The sequence below is a fragment of the Galeopterus variegatus genome, unplaced genomic scaffold, assembly GCF_000696425.1.
Source record: "Galeopterus variegatus unplaced genomic scaffold, G_variegatus-3.0.2 Scaffold176, whole genome shotgun sequence".
Taxonomy (NCBI): domain Eukaryota; kingdom Metazoa; phylum Chordata; class Mammalia; order Dermoptera; family Cynocephalidae; genus Galeopterus; species Galeopterus variegatus.
In genome coordinates, this window is record NW_007726287.1 from 831,398 (window position 1) to 853,683 (window position 22,286).

At 58.3% G+C, this 22,286-nt stretch overlaps 1 protein-coding gene across 1 annotated transcript in view; it reads right to left on the minus strand.

Moving 5' to 3' along the window:
• Positions 1-698: 698 nt before the first annotated feature.
• Positions 699-22,286, minus strand: part of RALGDS (ral guanine nucleotide dissociation stimulator) — a 47,227-nt gene continuing 25,639 nt past the window's right edge. The window contains exons 4-18 of the mRNA XM_008563837.1: positions 12,876-12,986; positions 11,801-11,994; positions 11,032-11,413; positions 10,121-10,336; positions 9,698-9,801; positions 8,948-9,032; positions 7,405-7,473; positions 6,892-6,978; positions 6,441-6,473; positions 6,025-6,146; positions 5,732-5,827; positions 5,362-5,563; positions 4,923-5,165; positions 3,458-3,572; positions 699-1,738 (exon numbers count right to left, since the gene is read on the minus strand). Of these exons, the coding sequence (XP_008562059.1) occupies positions 1,563-1,738; positions 3,458-3,572; positions 4,923-5,165; positions 5,362-5,563; positions 5,732-5,827; positions 6,025-6,146; positions 6,441-6,473; positions 6,892-6,978; positions 7,405-7,473; positions 8,948-9,032; positions 9,698-9,801; positions 10,121-10,336; positions 11,032-11,413; positions 11,801-11,994; positions 12,876-12,986 (2,235 nt within the window). The 3' untranslated portion in view covers positions 699-1,562. The remainder of the gene's footprint in view (positions 1,739-3,457; positions 3,573-4,922; positions 5,166-5,361; positions 5,564-5,731; positions 5,828-6,024; positions 6,147-6,440; positions 6,474-6,891; positions 6,979-7,404; positions 7,474-8,947; positions 9,033-9,697; positions 9,802-10,120; positions 10,337-11,031; positions 11,414-11,800; positions 11,995-12,875; positions 12,987-22,286) is intronic.

Below are 22,286 nucleotides of genomic sequence, written 5' to 3' on the forward strand. Positions count from 1 at the left end.
GAGTTTTCAAACTATTTTTGCAAAGCCTGTATTCATTGTTGTGTGTAGTCACTGAAACTTCTGCTCTATTGTCTCTGTGGTCAGCCTGTGACCTGATTTCCTTATCTTCTGAAGTTCAGCAGTGTTGCCCTTCATCAAGTGCTCCCCTGGTTACCGTGCCTCATCAGGTTCGAGTCCCAAAATAGTGGATTCTGATAGTTTTTATTATTTTTCAGCTTAATGGTTGTTTCTCTGGAGAGACTGAACCCTAGAGCTTCCTACTCTGCATTTTCTGTCACAATGTTGTTATTACTTTTCGGCAGCTGGCTGGTATGAGGATCTGAACCCTTGACCTTGGTGTTACAACACCATGCTCTAACCAACTGAACTAACTGGCCAGCCCACAAATGTTATTTTTAAAGACACCTAAATTTCAGAGATTGTTGCTATGCCCCATGAAAGTACCTCCAATCTTTAGTCCCAGAAGTTTTGAGGGGCTGTCTCAGTGCATTACCCAGGTTACTGATATTGAAATGAGCGTCCACTCTGTGAAAGGTGGACTTGTATGTTTCCTTCAGTGTGTCTGACACTTCTTACTTCTCCCACATACAATAAACTGATAATCCTGCAAGATTTCTTATTTGGACATAGAATGTGAGAATCTCTACCTCATTTAAATTAAAACAGGAAATGAAAACACAAAACTGCAATGACCAGGCTGTAGTAGAAACAGAAATTTAATATAATATTCAAGTCTAGCATTTACTATTTACAAGAAATAAATATTGCCCCTCCCCAATTGGTAAACACTTTTTTTTTGCATTTTATACAAATAGTCAGTTGCCCTCCCCCTCCCCCCAAGCCCTCCTTCCCCACTAAACCCCATCTCATGTGGTCTTGTAAAGCCCAGGATGCAGTGGTGAATGGCACTTGCAGTGGCATAAGATTCAACATCAATGGGACTCGGCTGGGACTGTCCTCATTCACCCGCGAGTGTGGTCCATGAAGAGGATTTCTCTCCTCTCCTAGGGGAGGGCTGGGGTACATGGTGCGTGAGACTCCCTCACTCTCAATTGGCCCTGATGATGGAATCTTTGGTGCAGCCTGAGAAAGGCTAGAGTGGTGGGAGGAGGGTCCAGAACCCCTGCGAAGGTCACGGGACAATGCCCGTGGGCACAAGGAGAGAATTGCAGTGGTCAGATCCAGTGGGTGTGGGTGAGTGGGTACTCTGGGGTGCCTATGGGCACAGGTGGCAGTGATCCACATCTGGGAAGGTGTCAAGGAAGTATACAGAGGGCAGTGCCCAGGGACAGGCAGAGTACCATGCCTGTTGGCAGCGCTCCTTGGCCAAAGTTAGCTAGTCCTCTGGTTCCAGAGAGCAGAAGGCACCTAAGGCAGCGAGTGGTCCACGGGAGGCCAGGTCAGCCTGTAGAACAGCAGGCGTCAATCCCAGCAGCAGGGGAGGTTCAGGATGAAACTTGAGTCTGGGGTGCCCTGGGCTGGCAGGTGGGCAGAAGGTGCCCAGCCGGCCTGGCTCATTCTAGTCCTTAGCTACCGGCCAGCCACACCATGGGGAGATGCCCTTAGAAGATGCCCTTGGCAATCTTGAGTCCTTTCTGCTTCATGCGAGGGAGGGTTGAACTGGCTCCGTGCTTGACCTTTGCCCCCTTGGTGAAGGTTCGCTTCTTCAGGACAAAGTCATAGTTGGCGGTGGAGTTCATGGCGTAGAACACGTTGGCATTTTCAGGGATCTTCAGCTCTGGTGGGGGAGGGGCAGAGGGATGGTCAGTGGTGCTCATGGGGACCCCCACTGGATACCTCCACCACTTGAGAGCCCATGCAAGGACAGGCCTGTGCCACAGACCTGAGATCCCCTCATAATCCATCTCCAGGACCACCAAGGGACCCCTCTCAATGGTTCCTGCCTGAGCACAGACTCCTTTGTTTAAAAAGGGACTCTGGGGGACTGGCCAGTTACCTCACTCAGTAGCATGTGGTGTTGATAACACCAGGGCCAGGGGTTTGGATGCCCATACCAGCCAGGTGCGAAAAAAAAAAAAAGGGACTCTGACTCCAGAACTCCCCAGCCCAGCCTGGTGTGGGCAAAGGGTCATCCCACCCCGCCCACACTGCTGCCTTTGCTGGCTGGGACATCCAGCTGGAACAGGCTTTCTAGAATCCAGGCCACCTCCCCAGAATCTTGCCCTACTCAGGACAAGGGCTCCAAGGACCAGAAAAGGGCAGGCCTTGCCCCAGCCCCCCATGCCAGTCCCAGGCAGGCCACCACACCCATGGGTTCCAGGCCCCAGCAAGCTCTTGCTCTTGGCCCCTATCTCCCATGAGTCTTCTCTGGCCTCGAGCCTGACATGAACCAGTGCTGGGCTGTATGCTTCTGCCTCCATCGTGTGGCCCTTGCTCTAGTTCCTTAACCTCTCTAGGCCTCAGTCTTTCTTTCTTTAAGATGGGGAGTCTCACCTACCCTGCCCGCCTAACCACAGTGGTGCAAGAAGCTGCCAGAGGGTTTAGAATACAACTTCTAGGATCATAGGAGTTACTGCTAAGTGTTTGGGCTGATGGCTGCAAGTGGGTGTTCAGCTAACTGTAAAGAAAATGAAGTGATGATAATATTTATAGTTAATCTTGATGGCCCACATATATACTATGTGCTTCTCTCTATATATAAATACATAGGATCATCCCACTAACTCATTGGATTTTTTTAATATCCATTTTGGGAATGAGAAAGTGGCCACAGAGGACTTCAGGACCTTGCTCCAGGTCTCTGAGCCCAGGCCTGTGCTTGTTCTCTTGATTCTGTTCCCAGTTTCTGGAATACTGAGTTGGCTCTCTAAAGGCCTGAGTTTTTAGTGTTGTACGTGCATGGACTTTAACATTCGGTGCGCAGTCCATGGCAGTTGCGGTTCTCTCCGAAGCACACGTTTTCCAGTCTTCCAATGGGTCATTTGGCCACCCTGCTCCAGGGACAAAGTCTCCTCATTGATGTTAGATTATTATTATTTTTTTTAAAAGATGACCGGTAAGGGGATCTTAACCCTTGACTTGGTGTTGTCAGCACCACGCTCAGCCAGTGAGCGAACCGGCCATCCCTATATAGGATCCAAACCCGGGGCCTTGGTGTTATCAGCACCGCACTCTCCCGAGTGAGCCACGGGCCGGCCCCTGATGTTAGATTTGAACTGCGTTCACGCCCAGGAAGGGCACATGATGGGGAGGCCCAGTAGCCACTGGGGGCAGCGAGGGTTAGATTTGAAATGCGTTCACGCCCAGGAAGGGCACATGATGGGGAGGCCCAGTAGCCACTGGGGGCAGCGAGGAGACACTGGGGGCAGCCAGGGCTGCCCTGGGACAGGTCGGTGTCTGTACGATGCCCACTGCCACCCTGTTAGTAAGCTTTCTGGGGTCTTGGGCCTGGGGTGTGGTGCTGACCCCTCCTCTGCTGTCTGGTTCTCTGACTTACTCCGATCTTCTGAAATAATCTGTACCAGCTCATAGTCCTCTGGCTCGTCCTCATCCAGGTTGTGTTTGTCCATGGCCTTGCGGATTACAGCTGGAGCCTTATCTTGGCTGGTCACCTGGATTGGGGTGGGAGACAGGCCATCAGATCAAGGGCCCTGGAATGGCTCCCCCAGAGTGCAGTAGCCAAGGACCTTCCAGAGCCACCTCTGCACTGAGCACAGGGGCTCATAGCTTCTGGCCGGGTGCTAATGTGTCCGGAGGGCCTTGTCACCTTCTCCTGCTCCCCAAGGGAGACCCCCATGTAATGAGGAGGGGTTTTCCCCAACCGTTCCTGGCCCCATTCTCCTACAAGAATCTACCTCTTCCTCCCACGCCACCTTGGGAAGCTGCGTGCCCCCAGGAGCTGATCCCCTTGCCCCGTCCCTCCAAAATCATAGTATCAGTGAGCCTGGGGAACAGACAGTGTCTAATGCAAGCTTGAGAGGATGAGAGGAGGAGCCAGCAGTGCTCAGGGGCTCCTATGCACAGGCCAGCACTGGGCTGGAGAATGCAATGGTGGTCAGCACTAGCCAGACCCCTGGTTCCCTCAACCCGAGGACCAGAGTGTGGGTGGGATTTGGACACAGGGTCATAAAAGTGACTGCTTAGCAACTAGGGACAGCCATGCTAGCTTGTGGCAGCAAGAGGCTGAGTGCAGGGTCGGTGTGTGGTGGGGGTTCTTGACCCAGTCTTGGGGCCGGAGGGGATGCAAAAGGCTCATCTGCAGCAGGAGACCAGGGGCATGGGGAAAGCCTAACTAGGGACAGCCATGCTAGCTTGTGGCAGCAAGAGGCTGAGTGCAGGGTCGGTGTGTGGTGGGGGTTCTTGACCCAGTCTGGGGGCCGGAGGGGATGCAAAAGGCTCATCTGCAGCAGGAGACCAGGGGCATGGGGAAAGCCTCCCTCCGTGCACTGCCGTACACATCCTGCCAGCAAGCCTGTTGGCTTCGCCTTCAGCTTACACCCACACTCTGACACTGCTGGCCTGCCTCGGGTGCAGCCTGCGGCAGCCACCACCCACCCCATCTCCCTGACCTAGACTGTGGCAGCAGTGTCCTGACCAGCCCGCCCCCCATGGAGAGCCCACATCCATGGCTGCTCTCCTCTGCCCAATGCCCAGCGCTCCTGTCTCCCTCCACAAGGTGCTGCCCACAGGACCCGACGCAGCCCAGGCCCTGCCACCTCCTGACCTTGTCTCACCCCCAGCCTCTGCTCCTCCACCTTGGGCCCCTGCTGTCCCCCCACCTGTGGGCACACTCCTGCTGGGGCTTTGCACGCTGCTCTCTCCCTGCAGGCCATGCCCTTTGGGCTGATCACTGCCTTCTTTATTGCTGCATCTGGCTGACCATCTGTCCTCCCCGACCCACTAGAAGGTCCACACCAGGAGGGCAGGGACAGGGCGTGGCGTGCCTGCGCCCACCGGCTCACCAGGATGCTCTTGTACATGTTGCCGTTGTCCACGTCCAGGCTGACGCGGATGATGCAGCAGTCGCCCACCTGCTGGTTATAGAGTGGCAGCGAGGGGCTGTAACTGCAGACCCCCGAGACGGAGCGCTTGTGGCTGCGGGTGGAGGCCACGGGTGTGGTGGAGGCTGAAGAGGACGAAGTGCTGCTGGAGGCTGAGCTGATGCCGGAGGTCTCCGGGGAGGACTGGGAGGTCGACTCCCAGAACTGTGGGGGATGGCAAGGTCAGCAGAAGCCCGGGTCCCTGTAGGGCACCCAGGGCTGGCGGCCTGCACTGGGGGCTTCCAGAAGCTGTGTTCAGGAGCTGGGACTTTTTGTCCCCTTGTGGGTTTAAAGTGGAGAATGCTGGCACTGGGAAAGGAGGGGCTGGGGAAGGGCTATCGGGGGAAGGGTGGGCAGTCACCTTCTTTTCCTGGCCATCAGGTGACTCTGGGACAAAGCTCATGGTGATCTCCTCCACATCGGAGCTGGAGGAGCCAGCTGAGTGGACGCTGAGTGCGTCAGCCATGTCCCCGCTGCTGAGGTAGGGGCCGCACCTGAGCTGGTCACAGGACTTGGAGTGGGAGCTGCCGCTGGTATTGAGCTCTGTGCTGGGGGCCTGGCGGCTAGGAAGAAGGGCTGGCTTACTTGAGGGGCCTCCCCAGGACACGTCCCCTGCACCTGCCTGTCTGACTCCTCAAGCCCAGGTGTAATCCCGAAGCTTCTCTGAGTCCTGAGGCAGCTTCCCTTCCCGCCCCCGCCTGACTCCTGCCCGGCCCGGTCCAGGCACTTACTCGCTCCAGCGCTTCACAATGGCCGTGCTCTTTCTTGTCTTGAGAGTGTTGCTGGCAGACTCGGATGGGGGCTCCAGCTCACACGACAGGCTGTAGCTACAGGCAGAGGGGTAGCTGTGAGGCCACCAGGAGCCACATTCAGGTCTTTCTCCCAGGGCCTGCCCAGAAGGTGGAGTCCGGGTGTCCCGGTTGTCCCCAGGCAATGTAGTCTGATGCTGACCAAGGGTCCATGCTGCAGGTTCTCTGGAGCTGACCCCTGGGAGAGCTGTCCCCAGTTCCTGCACTGGCCTCACCTCTCCGTCTCACTGAGTCGCTCCATGGCCCGAAACCAGGCCCCAAAGTGCTCCTCGGGCGCGATGCTGTAGTTGTTGCAGGCCGACTGTAGCAGCTTGATCTGGGCGATCACTTCGAATTCCTGAGGCCAGAGGGAAGGACAGGATGGTGACAGGGCCGGGGTGCGGTGCTGGGTGGGGCAGGGCAGGGGCTGTCTTTGGGTATTTGTTCTTGGGGTCTTCTCCCCTCTACCCCATCCAGGCTCCTCCCTGTTCTCAGGATTGGGTTCAAACAGCCACTCCCGAGGAAGTCATCCTAGATTCCAACTTCCCAACCCCACCCAAATGTCCCCATACATCTAAGAGGAAGGGGGATGGAGCTGACACCGTCCTCCCCAGGTGCGTGTGATTTCCACCCCTCCCCGGCAGCTGCTCACCTTTCTCCTCTTCTCGAAGTTGATCAGTCTCCCCTGGAAGGCAGACCAGGCAATCTCCATCAGAAAGCGTCCCTTCCACCACTATCACCCCCATGCTGCACTACCAGGAGCGCCCACCAGGGGGAAGGGCTCATGCACACAAGTGGATTAGGGTGGGTTCTGGGGGCAGGGCAGGGGACCTGGGGGCACAGGCTCAGGGGCCTTCTTGCCCAGCATTCTCTGAGGACAATCACCCAGGTCTTGCCCAACCTCTGAGAGCCCGGCTTCCCTTTCCCATCGATGGCCACTGCCTGAGGGAGGGACTGCATCCAGCTCAGCCAAACCCTCCTGCAGCTGTGCGGTCAGGCAGCTCTGGAGTGTCACCAGCCAGGCAAGTAAGGGGCTCTTTCCTCCCAGGCCTAAGGCTCACCGCACCCCCCTCCCCCACTGTCCATACCCTGGGCTCACTCACATACAGATAGTCCTTCATGGCAGTGTCCAGCATGACAAGGTCAGTGAGGAATGTCCCCAAGTAGGGAACGGTGCCCTGGATGACACCCTGTGGCATCAGGTCGAGTGAGATTAAGCAAGGCCTAGGCCCCTCCCCTGAAGGCTTCTCTGCTGCAAACCTCACCCCACCCCAGGCCTCCCACATGGTGCAGCCTAAGGTCCCTCTGGCCCCCAGGGACCCCAAATTCCCTCCAGTCACCTCCCAGGCTGGCATTTGGCAAATCCCCAAGGTTAAGTGTTCCCGCCCTCCCTGCCCTCACATGCGCCCCAAGCCCAGCTCTGCCAGGCCCTTGCTCTGGTGGCTGCAGCCAGTCCTCTGATGACACTAGCTAGTCAGGGCATGGCCCCGCTGGGGTGCAGAGGAGCCTGGTCTAACGGGGCACTTCAGACACTGTGGCAACAGGAGGGAGGGTTGGGGCCTCCTCTCCTGGCTCCCAGACCAGCCCCCTGCCCCTCCCAGGCCTGGCACACTCACCGTCTCCTTCGGCCGCTTCTGGGCTCTCTTAGGGTTCATCTCCAGGGTGGCAAACTTGGAGGTCCCCTCCTGCCAGGGTCAAGGATGGAGTGAGCAAGGCCACCCTCCCCTCAGCCCTCACCCCTCAGGTACCTCTGGCCTTGGGCCTCAGTCAGCTGGTGCCAATGCCCCAGAACCTCTGCCCCAGCACTCATGGGGTGTGGGACTGGGGATAGCGGCCTGGCTTCCCTGAACCTGTTTCCTCACCTGGAAAGTGAGACAAGAACTTCACCTGGCTCATGGGGTCCCTGCACCTGGCTCATGGGGTCCCTGCACCTGGCTCATGGGGTCCCCCAGGACTCCGTGTCACATGACTATCACTGGTGCTGTTCTGATCTTGCCCCTCTGCCGTGGAGTCCTGAATAAAGCTGGCACACGTCCTGTTCTCCCGTGAACCTCATCACCTCCCCATGATGTCAGCACTCCCGGGTCGTCATTCCTCTACTTTCCAGATGAGGAAACAGACCCAGAGAGGGACAGCACCATGTCCAGGGCCACATGGGGACTCAGAGCATGGAGGCCTTGCCCCAGCTGCCTTCACCCCCCTCTGGCCACTGGCCAGGGTCCCATCCTCTAGGCCTCTTGGTGTGGGCCAGGGACCCTGGCTGGGCTGAGCCATGGGGGAGAGGGGCGAGTGTCTCAGGAGCCCTGGTAGAGCAGCTCCTGCTTGTCCCAGCCTCACAGTCTCTGCCCCCAGTCTGGGCCTGAGCCCGTGCCCCAGGCTTCCATCCCCATGGAGGCCCTCGTGATGCTCCCTGCAGAGAACTCTGCCTTGTCCATGAAGGATGGATCCCCTAGATGCCATCTCTGACTGAGAAGATCGGGGCTGCCAGGGGCACTGGACAGTGACATTTTGCTTCCTCTTTTATGTGGAAGCTTCTGAGGTCGGCTCAGGAAGGCCCCACCATGTATTCAGTAGACCCTGCTATTTCTAAGCCATCTGGGCACTTGTCACAGCTAACGAGGTACTGTGGTGGGAATCCCATGGGGCTCTCTGTGGGTGATCTGCAGGGTCTGCACCAGGACCAGAGCAGGGAGTCACACGGTGCACCCAGACCTGGCTCCTGGGTCTGGCCACCTGGGCCCTGGGCATACCCTGCAGGTCTCCATCCCTGGGCTAGGTCCCTGGCCATGCAGGGCAGGCAGAAGGTGCAGCAGGGCCCAGCTTCATGGGGACAGGCTGGGCTGGTTTGGAGAAAGAAGCTGCATTCCCTTCACCCACCCAACAGGTGAGAAGATGCAAAGTCCCTGCAGGAGGGACCAGTGAGGACGCCAGAGCCTACTCATCTTGCCAGCTCCTCTGTCCCTTCTGGAACAGCCTGGCTGCCCCTACCAGAATCAACAGGGAACTCTTGCCCCCCAAATTGCCCCCACTTGCCCTGTCATGGGGCAAACAGATCCTTCTTCATCCAGATGGGACAGGACTGGAATTTTTCAAACGAACTTTCAGTGAGACACCTCCCCACCCCCGCCACCGCCCTGTGCTCCCCCTGCCCACCCTTACCTTGATGAGCAGCTCTCTGCTCAGGGAGTAGTTGTTGTCATCTGAAAAAATCTCCGACAGTTTCTGGAAGATTCGGAAGCTCTCCCTACAGGAGGGGCACACAGAAGGGAGGAGAGAGTGGGGAATGGTGGGGAGGGGTGTGAGTGCAAATCCGTTTCATTTTAGAACTCAAAGACCCAAGACTGCCTGGCCGCATGGTTTTCAAACAGGGTTCTGCTGAGCGCTTTGGGCTCATTTCATTTTAGAACTCAAAGACCCAAGACTGCCTGGCCGCATGGTTTTCAAACAGGGTTCTGCTGAGCGCTTTGGGCTCATTTCATTTTAGAACTCAAAGACCCAAGACTGCCTGGCCGCATGGTTTTCAAACAGGGTTCTGCTGAGCGCTTTGGGCTCATTTCATTTTAGAACTCAAAGACCCAAGACTGCCTGGCCGCATGGTTTTCAAACAGGGTTCTGCAGGGCTCAGCAGGCCCGGGCAGGGGACCTTCACATTGGGACAATGGTTTTGGTTTCAACTGGACAAAGAGTTCTGTGGCTATGGTGTAAATACTTGAAAATCTCCCACATGGCTCAATCCAGTATCTGATAAATAAGGCAGCTGAACCCTGGCAGAACGGCTGACCCTGGAGCCAGTGAGACAGCATCCGCCCGCCAGAGGGCGCCCGCCCAGCAGCAGGTGCACGTCCTCGGGATTCACGGCCCCCCACAAGCCCAGGCTCCGGCAGCTGCTACAGAGGCCGGCGCACCCACCTGGAAACCTCTTCCCATGTCTTCTTCAGACGGTGGATTGAGTTGCTCTGTAGCGCAGAGAGGATGGCATAGAGCGACGAGAAGTTCTTGAGGAGGCGACACTCCTGGGGAGGGACAAGAATGAGCCGTGAGGTGGGGATGGAGCTCCTGCCTGGTCCAGCCATCGCCCCCTTGGCTGATGAGACAGATGCCCAGGGAACCCTGGAGGGCCCACCTGGGGTCTGGGGGGGACACAGAGGAGGATCTGAGCTCAACCAAGGACAGAGCGTAAGCAGGAAGTGAGCGTCCAGGCAGTGGGGCCTGAGGGTCAAGGCCAGCTGCCCCTGGGAAGGTGGGCGGGGCCAGTGGGGGCTTGGACCACAGACCATGTCCTGAGAGTGGACGAAGGTTTAGCAGGGTCCCCGGGCCCCTTCTGCAGCGTACCCTGGCCACCTCAATCCAGTGCTCCACCACCCTGGCCCTGTCCGGGGCCTTCATGCTCCGGTCCCCGAGGCAGGTGGTGATAACACAGTTGGCCACATTGTTGAACTGGTTGACCGTGGCACGGATGGTGGGTGCCAAGTGCTCCTTGCCTTTCTTGTCCCGCTGGGACCAGATGGAGCCCAGGCAGTGGTAGGGCACCACCTTCTTGAACAGCTCCTGGGGAGGAAGGTAAGTGTCACCTGGCCCTGCTGCAGCACAGTCCGTGGTCCCCCCAGTCCAGGGCCCAGTGGGTTGAGCTGGAGCTCGGGATGCTGAAGTTGTGGCTTGAGCCTGGTGGGGGTCTCTAGGGTTTGTTCCCCACCCACTGAGGAGCCTAGTACACAAGTGACCTAGGAGGAAATGCTGGAAGGGAAGAGAGCAGCATTTTCCCTGCCTGTCCTCACTAAGTCCACGCTTCAGAAGGTGGCACCTTCTATCTCGTCACGCCTCAGGTCTGTTTCCCTGGCCAGAGGCACATTCGCTGTGGGGGCTACATTAAGGGCTTTGTCCAGGTGTCTGCCATGGACACTAGCACACATCAGGAGCCTAATGTATGCTGAGGCTGGTGAGGCATCCTGGATGGATGGGGGGTGAACTGTAGGCCTGAGTGCACCTCGGTGAGCACTGCTCCACCTCCCACAGGCCGGGCCTGCCGAGCTCTCTGTCTGTTCTGTCTCCTGCTGGGGGTGGTTCTATCTCTGTCCAGAGGGGAATTGAGGCCTCATGGTTAAGAAACTTGTCCTGATCACTTAGCTTATAATGCTGGAGCTGGGATTTGGACCAGAACATTGGTTCTAGACCAGCGAAGGGTAGGTCTGGGCAGAAGATGCTGGAAGGAAGGTCCCCTGCCTTGACAAGCCAGGCCCACTCACTGCATCCATCAGTGTAAACTGCTCTGCCACCAGGTCAGGAGGGAACTCCAGGAGGCGAGGCTTCCCCTCACTCAGCCCGTCGTCCACAGCCACAGGCGAAGGCCAGGGAGGCTCTGATGAGATAACTGGTACTCGAGCTGGCTCCAACTGTACAGTGTGTGATAGAGCAGGTGCTGGTGCTGGTGCTGGAGCTGGTGCTGGCACTGGCAGTGGAGCTGGTGCTGGAGCTGGCTCTAGCTCTGGAGCTGGTGCTGGAGCTGGCTCTTGCTCCACAACTGGGGCTAGAGCTGACTCTAGCTCTGAAGCTGGAGCTGGCACTGGCTTTGGAGCTGGCACTGGACTGGGTGCTAGGGCTGGTGCTCGAGGCCACATGTGAGTGACACTGGAGGCAGAGAGCTTCTCCATGGGGACGGAAAATCAGGAGTAAGAAGCAGCAGCACCCGGGGCAGCACATCCCACAGGGCCGGGCGTGGGGGCTCTTTCCACGTGAGGCCACATGTGAGTGACACTGGAGGCAGAGAGCTTCTCCATGGGGACGGAAAATCAGGAGTAAGAATCAGCAGCACCCGGGGCAGCACATCCCACAGGGCCGGGCGTGGGGGCTCTTTCCACGGCTCACCCCACTGTCCTTACATCGGCCCTAGGAGGGGGTCCTCTGAGCACCCCTGTCCTCACATGAGGAAACTGAGGCTCACAGAGGTGAAGTGGCATTCCCAGGACCACAGCAGTGGGTGGCCGAGTCCCCACTGTGCTGCGGGGGGACGCTCACCTCTTGAACAGCAGGTCCAGCACCTGCTGGGTGGTGGTGAAGGCTCTGTAGGTGCAGAGGAAGATAGTGACGTAGGAGAGGTCGCTGCCCTGGAAGGCGGGCACCAGGTGCTCCACCAGCCTCTCCAGCGTGCCTGCCTTCACAGTCCGCACCCTGCACGTCTCATACAGGTTCAGGCCTGACTCATTCTCACACTGCGGGGGACAGAGGAGTGACATAGTTAGTAGCAGCACCATGCACCTCCAGGAGGCTTGGGGGCTGGGACTCAGTGGCTTGTGGCAGGAGGTGGATGTGAATGCCAGTAGCAGAAAAAGGTTCTCAGCTTTTAAAGTAGAACTGGTGGCGTGGGAATGATTAAAACATGAATACTTTCAGGTCTGTTTGTGAGCTGAGTAATGCTAATAATACTGCCCTGTATTCAGAGCATCAGCTGCAGTGAGTCCTTACAAAACATCCCATTCTAGAGATAAGAAAACAGAGGCTTATCCTGGGGAGGGAGGGATCAGCTTGTAGGACCACAAGATGCACCTACAACCCGATTGACATGGCCACAGAAAAGAATCACATCAGGTCCGACAGCAGTGAGGTGCTGAATCGCCATGGTAACCAGCCTCCCTTCTGGAATATTTATCACGTGGCTGAGTCTAGCCAGGGGCTCCGGGTACGTGTTCTGTGAGATGGCAAAGTACAGAGAAGCACACACCACAGCCTGAACCTGTGATCGTTTGGCGTAAAGACAGTCCTACCAAGTGAGACAATGTGTAAGGCTGAGAGACGGTGTGGCAGGACAGTCGGGCTGACGGCTACGCACGGGGACGGGAGTTAAAACAAGAAAACCTGTAGCCAAACATGGAAACACTGACGGCCCACCATGAAGTGAGAACTGAATAAAGGTGTCTTCTCTGACATTCATGTAAATATGGGAACAGTGGGCTGGGGGAGGGAGTGGGACCTAGATCCCTTTGGAAAAGGGACTGTGGGGCCCTCAGGCAGCAAAGTTCTGGGAAGGAGCCTGGTGGAGTTACCAGGGTGGCACCTGGGGCCACGCCCATGTGAGACCCTCGGACGCACTCACCCCGAGCCAGCGCTGGCCTTTGTTGGCTCCGTGGTGCAGCTGCACCTTGCGCAGGGAGATGGAGTAGATGACCCCGTTGATCAGCTCCTCACCAATCTCCTGCGTGGAGCTCTGCAAAACAGTGCCCAGCAGCCGGGCCCAGGGACATCAGGGGCTTGCCTGGCCTTTACTGCAGGGGGGTGGCCCCATGCAACCTTCTGTTCCCAGAGGAAGCACAGGCTGGCGGCTGCACAGACCTCTGACTCAGAATGAGATGAGGTGACAGCTCAGGGCTTGGGCTGAACATCAAGGCACAGAGCCACTGTCCCCACCCTCCACTTCCCACTCAGCCAGCATGAGCTGGGGTGTGAACATGATGGGCCCACCAGACTTCAATCCCCCACCAACCTGCTCCCACCCTGGGCTGGTCCTCACACTGTCCCCTCTCCAAGAGGGGGACTGTTATTCAGCCATTTCACAGACAGGTAAAAGGAGGCTGCGAGAAGAGCAACTGGTCCACGGCCACGCTGCCTTGAGTACGTAGCAGAGCCGGGGTCCCCAGGCACTGACACGCCCAACGGTATCTAGGTGGCTATGGCCCCCAGAGAAGGACCCTCCCCTGGGCCTGAGGCCAGTGACTGTCCTCACACTCATCCCTCCACTGCTCAGCCTGGGGGCCCCAGCTGACCCAGCAGCAGTGGGCAGCTGCTCCTGCCCAGCCCTGGAGTCAGCATCACGCATTGGGAGCAGGTGTGGGGTGTCCCTGACGGCCACATCTGAGGCCACTTCCTTCCCTTTCTGCTCATTCATGCTCTGGTGCCTGCTTGGGCAACACAGTGGTTCCCAGTTCCCTGTTGTCATCATGTGATCGGCTGGTGTGAATGGCCACAGTACTGGTATCCAGGCAGACGGCTGGGGGTCCACAGAACCCCCAAACCATGGGGTCTTGCCTGGAAGAGGAAGGGTCTTGTCACCTGGTTGCTCTCTGGATCCCCACCAGAAAGGAAAAGCCCTTGTTTTAGGAGACAAATGCTCTGCCTCCCCCAAACCCCAGGGCAGGCTGGCCGCATCACCAGGGCCGGCCAAGGCCACTTGGCCATGGCTACCCCAGGCTGCACAGCTCCTAGCTGCCCCTGTCAAGGGAAGAGGTGAGCTTACCATGGGGAGGGAGCCTAGTGGGTAAAGATATGACCTCTGACAATTTAGGGAGGAGCTGGGAGGCACGAGCCAGGCACAGGGTCATCGACCCCACACCGGGTGCCAGCAGCTGGGACCGCGGGTCACTGCCCCAACCCAGGCAGGCGTGGCGCTCGGGTAAGGCCAGGTGAAAGTGCTGACTCAGCCCAGGGCCCACTGTCAGACCCTCGCCTCACACCAGGCAGCATGCTGTGGACTGCATCCCCGGCCTCCTGCCTGCCTCGGAGGGCTCCAGGAGGCCCAGGCACTGTCCTCTGGAAGGCCATGTCCTCTGACCCGAGGCTGTCCTCCCACACTGGGCTTTGAACCAACAGGAAAGCCACGGGCAGCACGCTGGGCTCCTGCCCCTCCGCCTCCTCTGGCGAGACGGCCAGCCCTGTTTCTTGGAAGTCAGCAGGCAGCTCACAGGCGCAGGCACACCCACACCCACGCCCACACCCACGAGCCACCCACGGGAAGCCCGGCCCTTCCATCCAGGGAAACCAAGACAGGCGCGTGCTCTCCTCTCCCCCACCACGTGCCCCTCCCTCGCCTAGAAAACTGCCCCTTGGACAGGCTTAGAGGCCACGGCCCCGCCCACCCCAGCCTCTTCAGGGGTTGAGACCGCCCATTGCAAGGCTGCCTGGTTGGCCGCAAGGGTCTCCCCATCTCCCAGAGACTTCAGCTATGTCTGACCCAGCTGGGAGTCACATGGTATCCTGAGCGAACAAGTGACTGTCAGCAGTTTGGGGATCTCATGCAAGGCCTGCCTGCCACAGGGCACTGGACTTTAACCCCTTGGGAGCCCAGCACAGGGCCCTAATTCACAGTGGGGCTCCATCAGCACCTGCTGGGCAGAAACATGTCCCCAGCCACCCCTACCCACTGGGGTGGGCGGCCCTGGCCATCCCCGAGCAGGGCTAAATAGTGGCTCCTCAGTGAGCTCCGAGCCGTGGGCCTCGGCTGCAGCTGGCTCAGCCCTGCAAGGGTGTCATGTGATCCCTGCACCCTTCCTGAGCAGGGCTAAATAGTGGCTCCTCAGTGAGCTCCGAGCAGTGGGCCTCGGCTGCAGCTGGCTCAGCCCTGCAAGGGTGTCATGTGATCCCTGCACCCTTCCCCCATCCGAGGGGCCCCCTTCTGCCAACCGAGTGGTGTGGTGGGGGGACAGGTGGGATGTTGAGAGCCATGCATGCCTGGGATGGGGGAGTCACCACCTTGTCACATAGACCAGGAGATGCTCCAGCCCACGGAGCTAACCCTGTCCTCTCTGGTTCCTTCACATAACAACAGGAGCAGGAAATGCTGAGTGCAGGCACCATTTAAACCATCCACTCAGACGCGACAGAGGTACTTGCTCTAGAGCGAGCTGTCTGGGTTCAGGGCAGAAAGTGACAGAGTGGGGCCTCTGTCCTGTGCTCCGACCCCTCTTCCAGGGACAGAGAAGGAAAGCAGCCAACAGCCTCGGTATCTGCCCCCAGGACCCTCTGGGGCAGGCAGAGCAGGGCTGTGGCACCCTTGGCCACCCTCGGTCGGCAGAGCAGACAGCCCATCTGGGCAGCGCCAGGCCCCCAGGGACCTCTGGCTGGGCTGGGAGCTCTGAGGGGGAGGAGCAGGGCAGCCTAGAAAACAGCTGAGGCAGAGAATATGTCTTCCCTGAGGGCAGGCAGCCAGGCAGCAGCTCTGAGCTGCTAGGAGAAAAGAATGACACGAGGTTGGCTGTGTCCTCAGGAGATGGGTCCTCCTGTCCTACCCCCAGCAGCCACTACGGATGTCCCGAGGGCCCGGGGACCCCTCAGCAGCAGTGCTTCTGAACGCTGCTTGGCCTTCCAATGCTGGGTCAGGGGAGTTATAAGGGTTGTTCAGTGAGCAGGGCCCCCCCCACACCCCGCTGTCCCTTGGGGCATGGGGTGGAGCTCTGAACACGAGGAGGGGAAACAGGGCCCGGGTGGTGCTGGTTAGTGTCACCTGATCAGCCTTCTCAGCATGATGGGCCTGGAAGATCCCATGTCCCCTGCTAATGGGGGTCAGGAGGAGCCTTACAGGGCCTGCCATCTCTCCCTGAAGGCCGGTCCCGCTGCACATGCCAAGGTGGCACCTTCTCGCGTCCCATCACCCCTGTGGTCCATGCCCTGCTCAGATGCACATTTCCTGTGGGAGCTACACTTAGGGGACCCCAGACCCACAGGTGCCTCCAGCTGCTGACCAAAGGTGGAGACAGAGGGAGAAGAGCTGCCTCCTGCACCGCAGTCACCTCTGGTCCTGGCCCGCATGGAGGCTCAGCCCCACTAGGGTGGGGCAGGAGTGGCTCTATGTGCAGTACCTCCATGTGCATGAGATCACCCTTGGGGGCCTTGCCGCACCCCCTGCACTCCTGCCCAGGTCCACTGAGTCACCAGAGGTAACCCTGGGGCCTTTGCAGGCCATCAGCCAGCACATGAGTCTCTTCCCTGGGGCCTGGCAGACCCCAGAGCGCCATCTCTCATGAAGGGCTCTGCCAAGCCCCTCAGCCTCAGCGAGCTGTCTGTGCACTGTGGAGAACAGCACGGCTCCCTAGTAGGCAACAGCGGGGGTCAAGAGAGAAATCACACAGCTCAGCAACTGGCGCCAGGGCCGGACACGCCTGCCACAACCCCCCAGGAACTGGCAATGAACACTGGGTGGGGAAAACCTTAGGGAAACCTGTCTGAGAACTGCCAGAGGCTTGGGGACCTGCAGGAGGGCCACATTAAAGAAAGCGTGTCACCCTAAAACCCTGCAGCTGGGAGCAGTTTTCTGACTTTTTAGCCTTTTGCTCGAAATGCAGAAGGTAAAACATGGTACAGATTGGAGAAGGCTGCTTGCTCTCTACAGAATCCCAGGCTCCCTAGACTGCTGGAGCCCTGTGCTGCCTGTACCCTCCCCATTTCACAGAAGCGGAGACCTGGGCCCAGGGGAGGGGGTCAACTTAGAGAGTGCCCAGGCTGAGGTGAGAAGCCCGGACTTCTCAAGTCCACGTCCACATTCATCTCTTAGAATGTGAGCCCCACAAGGGAGGGAGCGTGAAAACACCAAGCATCTATGACCCTCCCGCCCTTGGGCCTGTCCCCAGCTCTTGGGTCTTGGGTGGGCGTTCTGCACCCTGAACCCTACCCTAGAACACGGACAGAACCTGGGAAAGGATATGGAGTCAGCCCTGGATGGGGGTGGGCGACACTCCTGGCCCCCAGGCACTGCAGCCCACAGAGGCAACTTGGCCAAGGACTACACAGGTGCCTGACTGCCACGGCAACCAGGGTGCTCCATGACCCCAGAAAGTGAAGTCTGGGGACCAGCCTGTGCTAAGCCCCCAAAGAGGCTGACCCTTGGAACCCTCCCTACTTGCCACACAGCATTTAAGGAAGAAGAAAAACGTGAGTGGGGGTGTGTATCTGGCCCTTCAGGTCTGCTGGCCAGTGGCCTTGCCCACCCCCATCCTCCTGTCCATTACCAGCTTGTGACAGTCAGGCAAGGCCACTGAGGGGCCAGGCCTGGGAGGGGTTGTAGCTGATGGCAACTGAGGAGGGAGGTCCTGAAGGGGTGCAGGGCAGGGCCAGCTGAAGGTTGGAGCCAACACCAACACCACCGACCACCACGCCCACACGCTTCCTGGGTGCTAGGTCCTTTATCCTCCCAACACCCCACCTCATGGATAAGGAAGCAGCCAGGCGCGGAGTCACCCAGGTCAGGAGCCAGGAAGTGCAGCCACGATTTGAACCCTGGCCTGTCGGGACCCACCCAGGCCTGGCTGCTGTTTCTGCCACAGCCAAGCCCTCAGAGTACAGTCTAGCCCCTTGTCACACAGATGTGGAAGAAGGGCCAGAGATAGGAGGGACTTTCTCAGGTCACCCAGCAAGTTGGGGGGTGGCAGGGCCAGCTCTCTCACACCTGCACTGTGGACATGCCTTGGGGAAGAGGGCTGTGAGGCACCACGGTCAGCTGCAAGACCCAGGCCTGCGAAGCACTGCACTGATGGGGTTGGGCAGTGTGACCCAGGAACTCAGGGCACAGGCACTCGGACACTCAGGCCTGCCACTCTGCTGGCACCCGGTCAGAAAACATTATTGTGGCAGCCGCCGCCTGTCTGGCTTTGATACTGTGCCAGGTGCTGTGTGGACACCTTATGTAGGCCCCTTATGGGGCCTTCTGTCTCACTCCATCCTCACTAGGATCGTACGAGAAGGAACTGGCATCATGTCCATTTTGTAGATGAGAAAACCGGGGCTTGGAGGGCAGGAGCAGGTCTGGGGCTGCAAAGGGCCGAGCTGGCACTCTAGCACCTAAGCTCTCTTCCCTCCGGAGCCCAGGCTGTTGGCCCCTTGGTTCAAAAGGACAACATGCTCTAGGCGTGGGCTGCAAAAGCACAGAAGAGTTCCCTGTGAAGGAGAGGGAAATGCCAACATGACACTCTTGGCCAAGAAACCTCCACCTCCTCCTGCCTTGCTCGCCAAGCACCTTGTGCAATCACCTAGCTCCCTCCCCAGCCTACCGGTGGTCAAGGTGTGGGGAACCGGGTCTGCTCAAAGTTTGGCCTCTCCTGCAAGAGTCTGAAGCCTTCAGCTTCTGTCTCTTCAGAATTGGACTGTGAAGGGTCATTTTGCTGGAGCTGCATGTCCAGGAACACGGTGCTTATGGGATCTGCAAGGCTGGAGGCCCAGCCCTGGGATAGAGTGGCCATAGCATGGCAGTGACATGCCATGGGAGAAGTCTAGGCAGCCAGCCAGCTATCCCCTGCGAACCTGTCCTCAATAGCCTGGGTGCAGCCTCCTGAAAACGCCCCCAATGGCTCCCTCAGGGCCTGCCTGCCACGGATAGACCTATCCAACGCCTTCTCACCAGCAATGCAGATGGCCTGGAAACGTCCAATCTCTGGGTTGCGGATCGAACCCCATCCTGCCTATGAGCAGTTTAACATTGCCCAGGGCTGTCCCCTGCCACCGCTCCTGCTCCAGGGCCATCCCTGAGCCTCTTGGGAAACAGGCTAGTATGCCTGGCATCCCCCAGCTAGAGAAGGAACAAGTACCCAGTACCAGTCAGTCTGGCCCCCTTCCTCCTCTTCTCCTGGGGCACCTGAGGAGTAAAGCAAGAGGGAAACCCCAGGGTCAGCTCCTCCTGAACTTGATAGGCCCTGCAGCTCCTGCAGGCTGCCCCTTTGGGGTCAGCCAGGAAACTCTCCTGGAAGCTTACAATACACACGTACACACCTACACACAGGAACAGGCCCCTTAGGTCATGCCTCTAGGCTTCCAATGTCAAAGGGGCTATTACCTACACACAGGAACAGGCCCCTTAGGTCATGCCTCTAGGCTTCCAATGTCAAAGGGGCTAATGAACCCTGGAGTTTAAACCTGTACACAGCACGATCAAGAGACCAGGCAGCTGGAACTAGGTGGGGAGGCTAGAGGGAGGGCTCCCCTGTGTATATACAGAAGCTGTCCTCATTCTGTCCCACCCACACAATGCCCTCAGGCCTTGCAGTCAGAATGCTGCCTCTGCCACTGATGGTGTTGACTTTGTGCAATCCAATTAACCTCTAGTGCCTTGGTTGTTTCATCTGTCAAATGGGCTATTAATAGTTCCAACCCAAAAAGGAAGTGGCACATGCAAATTACCAAGCACAGGGCCTCCTACAAAGTGCTGGCCCCTGTTAGTTATTATTTTAAACTTGTGAAGTCCAGATGTGGGCTTGCTTCCTCCTGCAAGGACCTCCATGGTCCTCATGTGCATTTATAATTGTCTCGACAGTGAGCTGTGCCCTATCCTTCTCTGATCCCTGCCTGCTCTTGAATATGGTAAACACCCCATAGTGAGCACCACCTGTATTCAAATCCTGGCTGCAACCCATCTTGGCTGACTGTGTGTTTAGGTCAGGGACTTCACCTCTCTGACCCCCAGTCTCCTAGATGGTGGGGTTGGCACCTACTCTGTAGGGTTGGTCTAAGCAGGATGAAATATGGTGGTGATGCCCACAGCCAGTAGATGCTACAGGCTCAAAAACTCCTCTTGCCTGGCTGAAAAACGATCTGCCCAGAGATGGGGGCATGGACCAGGTGACCTCCAGAAAGCACAGAATTGCGCAGCCAAGCTGGGTCAGCAGTGGCTCAGCTTAGAATAGAAATGGCAAGCGGATGCTCAGACGTGCAAGGACAGAGAGGGAAGGACTGGGTGGAGGCTTGGTAGGGAAATGGGGATGGGGAAAGGCAGAAACTGCCTGGTGGTTTCCAGACAGGACAGGGACCACAAGCCGGGCCACTTCAGCTCTGGCATGCTACAGCCACCAGGAAATCAGCCCCAGGATGGGGGGGTGGTGTTGGCCGGAGGGACAGGGACTTCCCCGTACCCCCCCTCCCCCACCGCCCATGGTAAATGGTCATTGTGTTTGGTTTCCGGCAGTGGCCTCTTCTCCTGCCAGGACCCTGGTTTTCCTGCCCCAGCCAGAAGCTTCCCCTTTGATTTCTAAACAGCAGCCACGGGCTGGATCTCAGGGCTGAGGCTGGGTGAGGGAGAGTAGCAGCCAGAGATAAAAGAAAGACCCCTGGGCAGGAATGGAGCTCAGCTCTGCCTCTTCCTCAGGGATGCAGATGGAGAGAGAGTGAGAGAGAAACGACCACACCCGGCCCCTGTGAGTGCTCAGGCCAGACCCTCCCAGCACACAAAGCCCGTGCTGCTGCCAGACATAATGAAAGCCAGATGAGAGCTGGGCTGGTGTCAGACCTCCCACCCCCACCCCTTTCCAGGGGTCCTGCTGCAGCTGCCAATGAGGACCCGAGCTCTGGGTGGGTGAGGGTCAGGGGAACACGCCTGGTCCGGCCACCTGGCAAGCTCAGGACTCCCAGGCCTGGGGTTCCCCCACCAAGAGCTGCCCCCCATGCTGAGCAGAGAAATGCATTCTATCCAGGCCCTTTCTAGGCACTGGAACACGCAGAGGCACAAGACCCAGGCTGACAACTGCCAGCAATTATAATGCACCATGGCCTAAAGTGACGAAGGGGCTGGAGGAACACCAAAAGGACCCTAAGCAGCACTGGGGCTCAGGAACTTCCGCTGCTAAGGGGCCGGCCCGTGGCTCACTCGGGAGAGTGTGGTGCTGATAACACCAAGGCCATGGGTTCGGATCCTATACAGGGATGGCCGGTTAGCTCACTGGTTGAGCGTGGTGCTGACAACACCAAGCCAAGGGTTAAGATCCCCTTACTGGTCATCTTTAAAAAAAAAAAAAAAAACTTCCCTGTTAAGGCTTCAGCCCAGCCAGAGCCTTGGTGGGCCGTGAGTCCCCTGACCCAGGGACGGCCTGTCCATGCCCCATGCCCAGGCAGAGCAGCACTCCACCATCTCCGCCACATGGAGTCAGGTGCAGTCAGGCAGAAGGCAAAGGGCACCACCTACGACCCACTGGACCCCTGTCCAGGGTACACTGGAAACAAGAATCCCACCCCTCACCTAGCTCCCCCACCTCCATCCATGACAGGCACACCACTCCCCTTCTCTGAATCCTCCCAAATCCTAACAAATCCAGGGTGTAGGCACTTTTTCTAATCTAGCAGAGATAAGGCATACCCTAGGCCTGAGAGATCCCTGTCCCCTCACCACCTGGGCACCTGTCCCCACATGTTGGAGGCCTGCTGCTCCCCCCCCCCATTCCCCTGCCCTTCCTCTGAGCAGCCCTGATGTCTCCCTGAACATCAGATGCATGTCTGCCCCAAGGGTGGGGGGTGTCTGGAGGGCCCCTCTGGTCTCAGTCACCCGAGGATTCGAGTCTGCCATCCTAAGCCGTTGTGGGACACCTGCATTTGTGGAGCCTAACAGTGCCGGTGCGGGCCCGGGCTGGCAGCGCAATGAAATGAGGCCCAGCCTCTGTGGTCGACGAGTTCATAGGCCACAGACGTAAACAGACAGTGACAGCTCCGCGGGAAAAGGTCGGCCTGGGCTGCGGGGGTTCGAGGCTGACACACCTGGGCTCGGTAAGGGCAGGCACTGGGATGGAATTGAGGGGGCCATGAAAACCCAGCTGTGTTCCTTAAACAGCGGGACGGGGCATGCTGGCAGCCCCCACGCCCACGTTGGTACCTCGGGGCTGGAGCAAGAAGAGGAGTTTCTACGTCAGGACCCTCCCCCCGCACCTATGTTGGAGGGAGGTGGCCCGTTAAGGTCGCCGGGTCCTCATCCAGGACTCGCCCGGGCCTCCCTGGCTCTGCCGTGGGTCGGTCCGCTCGGACGCGCCCCCCGCTGGTGGCACCCCCA